General features: G+C 41.9%; 1 protein-coding gene across 2 annotated transcripts; it reads left to right on the top strand.

Moving 5' to 3' along the window:
• Positions 1-365: 365 nt before the first annotated feature.
• Positions 366-8770, top strand: acer1 (alkaline ceramidase 1). Of its 2 annotated transcripts, XM_005733134.1 has the most exons (8): positions 366-595; positions 909-1264; positions 2896-3008; positions 3121-3235; positions 3699-3837; positions 5757-5894; positions 5976-6113; positions 6905-8770. In XM_005733134.1, the coding sequence occupies exons 2-8, from the start codon at positions 1258-1260 to the stop codon at positions 7080-7082; spliced, it is 828 nt and encodes a 275-aa protein (XP_005733191.1). In that variant the 5' UTR covers positions 366-595; positions 909-1257; the 3' UTR covers positions 7083-8770. The 2 variants fall into 2 exon arrangements, with proteins under 2 accessions (XP_005733191.1, XP_013766313.1); XM_013910859.1 differs by lacking the exon at positions 366-595 and having other exon boundaries at positions 835-1264.
• Positions 8771-10439: the final 1669 nt, after the last annotated feature.

Here is a 10439-nt window from a genome sequence, read left to right as displayed (position 1 = left end):
GAAACGTAGCTCTAAAGAAAAAGCTCCCAAAAGAGATTTCCTGTTCCTACAAGTAGTATTGTGATATCTGCTCACTGAGGTACACGTTGCTGGTATTAGTTGGACCTTTTTTTTGCCAGCTTTAATTCTTAAAAACATGGAGGCACTGAAAGATGCACAGATTGTGCAAAGATCTAACCAAAATAATAATCAGCCAGTCGGCTGCTTTAAACAGGCCACAGCACAGATCTTTACCCTGCATCTCAGCTGCTTCGTTTAAAGCTGCGCAGCCTGCAGTAATTGGATTGGCCAAAGCCTCCTGATTGGTGCTGCGCCTATTTTTCTCTAAATTGTGAGTGAGATTACCAGCTCATCTGTCTCAGATTTCGTCGTAGCGGTTTGTTTTTTTAACTTTACAGATCATAAACACTTCTACAGGTGATAAAAAACGAGATCACACTGATTTCATCGTGGATTTGATTAAGACTCAAACTGCAGCAGCACAGTGTCACAGTACTGCCAAAAGAGTAAAAATGCATGCACTGAAAAACCGTGACATAAGAAGACAACGTGTAGCCTGAAATGGGAGACCGACGAGTACTTTTGGTAATATTAGGTAACTATTTGTAATTAAATACACGAGTACTTTTTTTCCAAACAATTTCTATCGCGGGAAACGTTATTAAGCCAGTGTGCGCAGTTAATGCTTTCTTTGTTTTGAGTTAAACCATATGAATGCAACTATTTGGAGTTTCACCTTCAAGACTCGGCGTGTTGCCACCACACCTGCTCCTCCGCTGCAGGATTATGCTTTTATTTTGAAATGCGGCAGATTTGGTTGAACCTCCTTTAGGAAAAACCTGAGATTCCTCAGACAGGTGCAGCAGCTACCTGGAACACCTGTTACGGTTTTGCGTGTTTCTTTTCAGGTTTCCTCTGAACCCTCCAGTCGCCTGTCGTGTGTTTACAGCCCGTTAAAGGTTTTTTTGCCCCACATGGTCGTTTCTACGTTACCCGTTACTGCTGAGTAACCGGTTCCTGCTCTTTCCCCGGGGCCTGTAAACTGTCAGTGAAGAAAGAAAAACAAACGAGCTCATTCCAGACATTTTCTCTGTGATGACATATTGTCCCAGAGATTTGAAACCTTTTCGCGTGACCGTCAGTGACGTTACTGGGCTCGTGCTTCGGGATCGCGAGCGTTTCAAAACCCCGCCTCGTTAAATCCACCTGTTGCAGCACCTGGAGCAGAGCAGCAGTGCCGGGCTGCAGGACGACAGCATGGCAGGTAAGAGCCGGTTTCCCATTGAACACCCTGTGATGAGAAAAAAAATAAACTTTTTAATTATTGGGACACTTTTTTTTGTCCAAATATTCATATTTCGGACAAAAAGGTTTTTCCCTGTCAGGAAAACTCCGATGTTTATTCCTCGGCATGGTAATAAATAGTGATTTACTGTTACTTAATATATTGTGCTCAACTACTTTCTCGAAGTACTTGTACTTTATGCTTTTACTTCATCACCTTTACTTAATGACCTTTGAACTCAACTGCCTTTTTTCCTAGTCTAGGTTATTCATACGAGTTCTAATCAACAGATAAACTGGGAGTTGTTTCTATAGATAATGTTTTTCTTTCAGTGTTCAGTCGCCTGAATTACACTGTAGTACATAACAGAGTGTTATGCAGTAATATGTTAGTATTCTGACATCGATTGTTCTGGAAAACAAGTACATATATGATGAGACTTGTAATATTTCATTGTAATATTTCAATAGTATTACAACTTGTACTTAAAGGCGGAGTACTTCTTTTCCCATCGGTAACCACTTTATTAGGTACACCTATAAACTCTGTATTTCAGTGCAAACCCTGAAATAAGTTTATTGACACTGTTAAAAATCTGTAATTCAGATATCAACATGAAGGGTGGCGTTCTGATGACGACTTCCTGTTTAGGCTGCATAATAAATTGAGTACTCTTGAAAGCTCCAGGTAATAATTTTCTGTAGAAAATATCCAGATTCAGTCAAAAACAGCTCCACAGTGGTGAGACTGAAATGAGCGGCCTTGGCCTCTGTGGATATAAAAGTCACTGGGAAAATTTTAGTCCCAGTTTCGAGGCCATACTGAGGTTTAAAAGCAATTCCAGCTCAAGTCCAGTGTGTACTTTTGTGAATGTGAACTCCCCCCCCACCCCCCCTTATTTACACTGTAAGTGTAAATAAAAGCCATATAATAATGATGCAATAAATCAAGTCCAACAAATACCAGGCACCATTCATCACACACTGCGCCACATCTGACAGCCTTCTAGGAAAGATGGCAGGTTGTGTTTTAATAGCACAGGTGTCGTGCAGCGCAGGTTAAAACAGTCGTGGAAGTGTGAAGTGTCCTCATCCTACGCTAAAGGGAACCAGCAATTAAAAGGGATACAACTATGGAAATGAACTTACTGTAGTACCAAAGAGGAATTTGATATTCAAAATGACAAAAGTCGGAGTTTTAATGACCTCTGATTTAACTGGATCGTGTTGGTGTGGTGCACTAATGCTTACAAAACATTAACCATGGAGCAAAAAGTCTGTTTGTGTATACGGCGCCATTTTTATCATGTCATAAAAATATAATAAAAGTGGAGCAACGTACGCTGTCGTCTGAATCGGTCACATTTTCTGGGCTGTTTTTAAGACATTGCTGAACATGCTGTCCGGTTGCATCGTGGGAGATGTAGGCGCCAGCAGGGACTGACATTTAAGTGAAATTGTAAAAGGGTGCGATTGGCATTTGACTGCTGGGTGGAGGGGATAACGATTTCCATAAACCACATATACAAACACCTTAATTTGACTACTGAAAAATGCAGGTGTGCTTGTTACACCAGAGTCAGCGGCCACTGTTGTCCCTGCGTCTCTCAGGTGTTCACTCCGGCGAGGGGATGGCGGGAGTTTTCTCCTATGAGAGTTCAGAAATCGACTGGTGCGAAGACAACTACAGACACTCTGAGCATGTGGTCGAGTCCTTCAACACGGTAAACTGAAAGCTTTTTATTCAGGAGACACTTGCAGTGGCGCTACCAGCCCAACAACTGCAACTCAAAGCCACACTTTGGACTGGTGATCGATTTAATGTTTTCCCTGCAGATGAGCAGCTTCATTTTCTTCATTATCTCTCCCATCATGCTCCACCTTCTGCACCCGTATGCCAAAGAGAGGAGCTTGGCGATCCACCTGGTTTGGGTCATGATGATTTTTGTAGGTCAGTCCTTTCTTTCTTTATTTATTTAAACCAACTTCAGCCGTATGTCTGCAAAATAAATCCACGAAATGTTTTGTGTTTGTGAAACAGGCTGACTCAGTATAGATGAAATAGATATCACAAGAAATGTGTTATCAAGTAGGAAGATCTGTAGCAGATGTTTGAAGCTTCTCTGAACTGACTAGGTTTTCTTAAAGCTTATGACACTAAAAGAAATACTTATTAGTTGCAACAGTAGCCGAACCAGTTTAACCAGTATGCGAGTTTAAATGTAATAACTAAAGCACGAGAAGAGAAGTCAGCTGCAAACTGGAGCTCTGCATGTCTCCCCTGCACTGCTCTTAACCATCTGTGAACGTGCAGTAACACGTCTCACTTTACCCGTTTTATACTTGTCTTCGCCTATAAAATCCTAAAAGCATGAATAATTCGACATCATTCTCTCGTTCTCTCTTCTTTGCAGGGCTTTTCTCGGCGTACTTTCACATGACTCTTAGTTTCGTCGGTCAGATGTTGGACGAGCTCTCGATCTTGTGGGTGTTGGCGGTCGGTTATGCCGTCTGGTTCCCTCGCAGACTCTTCCCTTCTTTTATAAAAGACAGGTATGTCGACCTTGTAACCATTAACCCAGCGACAGATGACTGATCTGTGTTTCGACAACTTAGTCCAAGGTCTTTGTGTCCGGCGTTTATTCGTGCCTCTGCGTGTTTCTAAGGAGATCAGTGGTCTTTCAGGATGATGCAAAACAATAACAGAGCGTTTCCAACACATGCCACTGTGAAACCTTATCCCGGCCGGACGAGGAGCCAGTTTAACAGCTCAAAGGTTCGTCATTGTCCCAAATGTGGTGGTTCAGTCTTCACCTTGATGGACACGGGGCTGTAAAAACAGAGCTCCACCCAACCTGTGTAAATATTTAAACTGCAAGGTGCGACAGGCGAATGAACATTTGATGTGTGAAACAATCCCCCTGGCATCAATAACCTCACAGTGATTTTCCAGTGTTTGATCCAGTGGGTTGCTCCTCCCGAACAGCCGAGGCCGCTGTGATTGCAGGGAAGTGTAATCGTGACGTTTTTATCATTTTGCTTCTGTGTTTTTGAATCAAACAGTATGACTGTGTAATTATCCACATAACCCCATTTTCAAAGGCTCAAGAGTCACTGGACCAACTAATGTCATTTATAATATAAGGATTGTTTTTAATATTTGGATGGAAATGAAGTCTAGAACTCATAGATGTCACCAAATATTGTGCTTTCTCCCTTGAGATGCTCTTCCAGGCTTTCACTGCAGCCACCTTCAGTCGCTGCTTGGCTGTTGAAGAATAGTCATGATCCATTTGCACTACAAACACTGTGTGAGCAGAGAGTACAGCCCTGCACGCTTCACAGTTCGTTCTGCTACTTCTATCGGCAATCACGTGATCAATAAACGCCAGTGACAGCTGTGCAAGCGCTTAGATGTTTTCCTGTAATGTAGCCTTTTTGTTCTTGAATGTAGCCGTGCTGGACGCCTTGTTGCAAACGTACTGTATTTCCATTCATGAAGGCATGTCTTGATATTAGACTTTTACCTTCTGTGGTCTTTCAGGCCTTTTCAGGCATTGCTGAACTGGCCGGATTGTTGATTTGGCCGCTCGTAAAGTTTCTTCACTTGCATTAACATATCTTTGACCGTCACATTAAGAAAGAATTCCTGTTAAAAGCTCCCAAATGATAATTCAACACTGAGTCTCGACTCCAGTTCTTATATCTGCTGAATTTGTCACGACGTGGCCGAGAAGCCAGCCTCACCTGGTTCACCTGCTTGTCAGCTACTTGTCCAGTTACTCACGAGCCTCTGACGACAGCGGCCGCGTATAAAAATGGCAGGACTTTGGTTCAAACTGTCCAACTAAACCTGAAAGTCTACGTTTGAATGTTTTATTTAAAATCTGCATTTAAAAGCTGCATCCTTGTCCACAAACGTGCAGCCCTGACTGTGAGTCACAGAGCTCAGGTGAATGAGTGCACATCGCTGCTCCTGATCCTAAAGAAACAGTTTTTATTCAGGACTTTTTCTGCAAATTCTGTCTTTTATGAATGTATACAAAGACAAATTCTGTTAAAAGGCAGAGTTGGGAATTAGCTGTCGAGTGTAGCAGGAATCCACATACAACACAAAATTACTTTTGGACCTGCGTTTATCAGGTAATCACAACTTTAGATAAAAAGGCCTCCCAGTTATTGCACACGAAGAATGCTCAATGACGAGTTTATTTATTAGAAGTGTGAGTATAGGGAGGACAACCTGTTTTTCAGGTTTTCTTTCATGGTTTGCTAGACTGCTGTAACAATCATGTTTATTCACTTTGCACCCATCCAAGCCAGCCTCACAGAATGCTTTACACAAAGCATGAGGTGAAATCAAACCCGTGAGTCCGTACGGGCTGGAGTACGATGCCAAAATAAAACTAAACGTCTGTTTCAAGTCTGCTTCAGGTGCGTGTTTATTTCTGTCTCTGTGCGCTCCATCGCAGATCCACGTTTTCAAAGCTCGTCCTGGTGATCACAGTCATCAGCTCGGTGTCGTCATTCGTCAAACCTACGGCCAACGCCTACGCGTTAAACTGCTTCGGCCTCCATCTGCTTTACACTCTGATTACGGAGATGAAATGGTAAGAAAAAGACACGTGAAAACCTGATTGTGCGCTTTGCCGTTTGATTTCCTGCGATCATCCATTTTCCGTCATTCTCAGCTGCACTGACCAGAAGGCTCTGCGACTCGCCAAGCTGTCGATCGCTCTGTGGGTGCTCGCCATCTCCTGCTGGCTCGGTGATCGCTTTGGCTGCAGCTTCTGGCAGAGGATCAACTTCTGCTACCTGCATGGTTTTTGGTAAGTCCTGGCTTCCCGTTCATTTCTTTTATTTCTTTATCTTCACTTGTCTGCATGTTTGTTTCATATCAACAAGATGAATTACTGTCTTGATGCATGCTCAATCATCCAGGTCAGTAAATCCCAAAAAGTTGATTCTGTTGTCAGTGGGAGAAACGTTTCGTCATACAGGTGACGTCTTCAGTCTCAGCTGACTGCAGGTTTCCAACCTTTTAAACAGGACATTTGCACACTGACTGAAACCACTGAAGGAATGATGGGCTGTGAGCTCAGTTCCTTGATCATCAATCAAGAGATGCACCCTTAGGCCCCTCCTCCATTCAGAGATGGTCTTTCCCTTTTCACATTAATGGCCTCCTTGACTCCGCGCTCAAACCAGCGTTCCTCCCTGTCCAGGATGTTACATCCTCCTCGAAAGAGTGATCAAGGAACTGACCTCACAGCTCATCGTTCCTTCAGTGGCTGGTTTCAGTCATTGTGCAAATGTCCTGTTTATAAGGTTGAAACCTGCAGTCGGCTGAGACTGAAGACGTCACCTGATGATGACGAAACATTTCTTCCACTGAAAACGTCCTGATGAACAGAATCAACATTCAGATGAATTCCTGAATGAAAATGAAAGATGAGTTTACTGTAACATTAGATCAGCGTTTCCAAACTTTGGTACCGTGAACCCCGACCTCCAGTCTTGGGATCGTTTATCCACCGTGAACGCATCATGAACAGGCCCCATTTTTAGGACAAAAATGGTTCGTGTCTTTGTGTTGACCTTCGATTTATCCGTCCTTCAGGCACATTCTGATTGTGATAGCTGTAGCCTACGGCAGCACGCTGATAGCCTACCTGGATGCCAACTACGAGATACCGTACTCGCTGCCTGGACTGCAGTACTGGCCCTGTGATAGATGGGCTGTTGGATTACCTCACATCGTCCTGAAAGGCAACTCCAAGACTGAGAAACGGTGCTGACGACATGAAAATCTAATTTAACTCTGAAAGAACATTTCTGTTAGTTTACTCAACTGCTGCAATCGTGAAAAAGATCAATACCTGCTTTTCGCCTTCTTACCAAAAGCACATCACCACCAACGTTGTCAACCCCCCAAACCTGACTGACACATATTTTAACACTCGGGTTAACGCTGGACGACAAATAAACCCCGTCCGATCTTAAAAGTGTATTATTTTAAACCATGGCAGGATTACTGAATGTGTACAGCGTGCAAACGAAATCATCGAGGTTAGAAATCCCTCAAATCCAGAGTCAGACGGGGTAAGAGGAGGGGGGTTTCCAAAGCTTCCTGCACTGCAAGACAGTATAACAAGAAAAGATGGCACGTGTGTTTTGCTTTTGCTACTTTAAGCTTTTTAAATTAGTTTAATTTATTTAAAACATGAAAATGAAACAAGACTTGTTGTAATATACAACACCTCTGGGGGGCGCTGTATAAAGCACAGTGTAAATGCGTCAGTGCAACGATTTAAAACCAATAAAGTGTAAAGCAGTGTCAATTTATATATTTAATCAAGGTTAAATATGTTACTTACACTTATGTAAAGTATGAGTTTATAGTTATTTTCATTGTTAGCTATGCAATCGCCTGAAATACAGTAATTAGTGTATCAATTACATGGTCACAGATTACTTTTTAGCCTTTAACTTCATATTTCTAACACAGAAAGTGCAGTACTTTAACTGGAAACTTTGACCTTTATTTATCTTTTCAACGCATGATTGTTTTATTTAAACACTTGCTTGAACAGTAAAAACTATAATTGTAAATTAGTGCTGGAAGCAGAGCCCGGTGACTGCAGAGGGTCAAAGATGGCTGAACTTTTGTGGATGTGCACGTGATAAAAGTGCGGTTTTACTGAAACATGTTTCACCTTTTAAGACAATGAGCTTTATAAATCTGTGTGCAGTGATCTTTAATGTTGGACTCATGTAAATGCTCTTACTTTGTTTATCAGGATACAGATGCACTGTGACTGTATGTTTTGTTATGATAAAATTATTGCTTTACCAAGAGGGCAAAAAAACAAATCTTGGCTTTAAGTGCTACAGAGAAACGTGTTTACATTAAAAATACCTCAGTGTGTGACACCGGTGCGCCCCGTCCTCGTGGCTCGTAACCTGCGATCAGTTTTGTCCCATTTTCAGTCACTAAAATGTTTCAGTTCATAAACTTAAGTTATCTCTCTGAGCCGTTTCACTGGGGAAATGCTGCTGAAACATGACTCAACAGTTCATAACACAAGCCAGGCTCAGAGCAGCCTGTTACACGCCTATTTGCTCTTTTGTTTTTTCCTTAGGTTGAGAATAGCAACCATAGATCATTTATGTAAACAAATGCAGGCATCGTTTTCATTTTAGTGTGCAACACTGACCTCGTGTGGATGAAGAGATGACAGCAGGTGACGGCTTGCAGCCAAGTATCAGAGAAGCATTAATTTCCTTCACGACAGAATAAATTCTCGTGTAGCTTTTTTTCCTGACTGAAAACTCTCCGTTCACTTACAGAAATGTTTGTGCACAAGTCGAGGGTCACCAGGATTTAAGAGATGAGGCTAATCACTAATCAGTATGGACTTTTCGACTTCACCATGATATGGGATTTTCTTTTTCTTTTTCTTTTTTGTTTGTTTTGTAATATTTGAATCTTTTCTTTTTTTCTTTTGGTTCAGCTTTGTTAATGAAAATTTCTCAGATTGAAAAAACGGGAGCAATAATTTACCTTTACTGAAATGTCCCACGGCTAATGTCCAAACAAAATCCAAAGAAAGGTTAAGATCAGCTGGGTTAGATCATTTATTCAGAGAGATACTTTATGTTTTCTGGAAATATATTTGTGCAGATTTGATATAAATTCATCTGTAATTTAAATAAAGATCTATGTTACCTGAGTGAAATCTGTGGCTCATTGTTTCTGGTTGTCTTTGAGTCTCCTGCGACATTTCTGGTTGGTATCTGAGAGTCTGTGTCTGACAGCCAGATGGGATTTTCTTCCTCAGATTTAATTGAGAGGCAGGCTGGATCAGTTTGAGTGGAGGGAGACGAAGAGGAGGCACCAGCTTGGTGAGAGAGTGGTGACCTTCTGTCTGGCCGAGGCCCCGGTAATCTCACTTCAAAGTCCGAGCACCGCAGAGACTTGACTGTGGTGAGCCTTCATTCCCATCTGTATGAACGAAGAAGAAAAAACAGTTTTCTTTGTCAGATGAAACATGACATGGACATCTGAGGCAAAGTAATGTGACCTGTTGAGCCAGGGGTAACATGCATTTGTCGACTGAAATGCAAACTGTCAGGATTTTTGATTAGTATGTTAAAAGTGTTATAAATGCAGGGCTCCAATGTTCCCATGTTTATTATTACCACATCACATGATATTAGTACTTCTACACTAAGGGGTCACGTGCCAGAGTGGCTGATTAAACGAGAGAAAGAATGTATGCAGGAAGTGAGATACGAGCCAAAGATGAGACGAAAAAAAAGAAATCAGGAGAGCGAGTGTGACCTTCTGAACAGGAAGCCAGAAGTCTGTTTCCTCACTGGGTCCTTGGGAGCCATGAGTGTATTTTAAAAACACTACATTTATTTGATGGTTCTGACGATGTTGAAGAGATTGTGAGTTTGTGGGTCTCAGTGACATAAACGCTGAAGAAGTGTGTTATTGAGCTTTTCTGTTTCGTGTTTTTGCAAATAACCTCCAGGAGTCGTCATTTACAACAAAGATAATGTTCCTTACAAAAAACGATCATTTTATACAAAAGAACTGAGAATCAAAAGTAGCTCATGCCTTCCTCCATCAGCCCAAACCGCTGCTTGTCTGTCTGTCTCTCTGTTACCTTGTGTTGGACTGGTGCACTACACCTCTTGCACTAGAAACTGGAAGAGGGTTCCCAGGTGATTTAAAAAGAAAAAGAGGGATGTATTGAAGTATCATGGTTTTCCAATATAATTTTATAAGTTTCATAAAGTGTTGAGTGTTTGTGATGTCAGATTGGAAGTGAATGGGAGTAGAAAGAAGAGCACAGAAGAACTGGGCGGAAGGCGGAAACAAAATCTGCAATATGTTGGATAATTTTCAGCATTTCACTTTGGGAATACACTCACTGGCCTCGTTCTGGGTACACCTCACTGGCACCAGGCAGGCTCCTGAATTCTTCATGGTACAGATTTAACACCATGCTGGAAACATTATTCATTTTGGTCCATGTTGACATGATGGCATCACATAGTTACGTCGACTATCAAAATCGTCGATGACTAATTTAATAGTCGACGCGTCGTTTGAAGCTTTGTAAGATCCCAAAAGACGCAGGAAT

Source organism: Pundamilia nyererei, unplaced genomic scaffold (genome assembly GCF_000239375.1).
Source record: "Pundamilia nyererei isolate P.nyererei 1_Seehausen unplaced genomic scaffold, PunNye1.0 scaffold00050, whole genome shotgun sequence".
NCBI classification, from domain to species: domain Eukaryota; kingdom Metazoa; phylum Chordata; class Actinopteri; order Cichliformes; family Cichlidae; genus Pundamilia; species Pundamilia nyererei.
This window is presented reverse-complemented; position numbering and strand designations above follow the sequence as displayed.

Excerpts from the sequence above, each read along its gene's own strand:
- acer1 (XM_005733134.1), top strand. Across the intron at positions 3,838-5,756 it reads CCTTCTTTTATAAAAGACAG|ATCCACGTTTTCAAAGCTCG; the intron begins GTATGTCGACCT and ends GCTCCATCGCAG. Across the intron at positions 5,895-5,975 it reads CTGATTACGGAGATGAAATG|CTGCACTGACCAGAAGGCTC; the intron begins GTAAGAAAAAGA and ends CGTCATTCTCAG.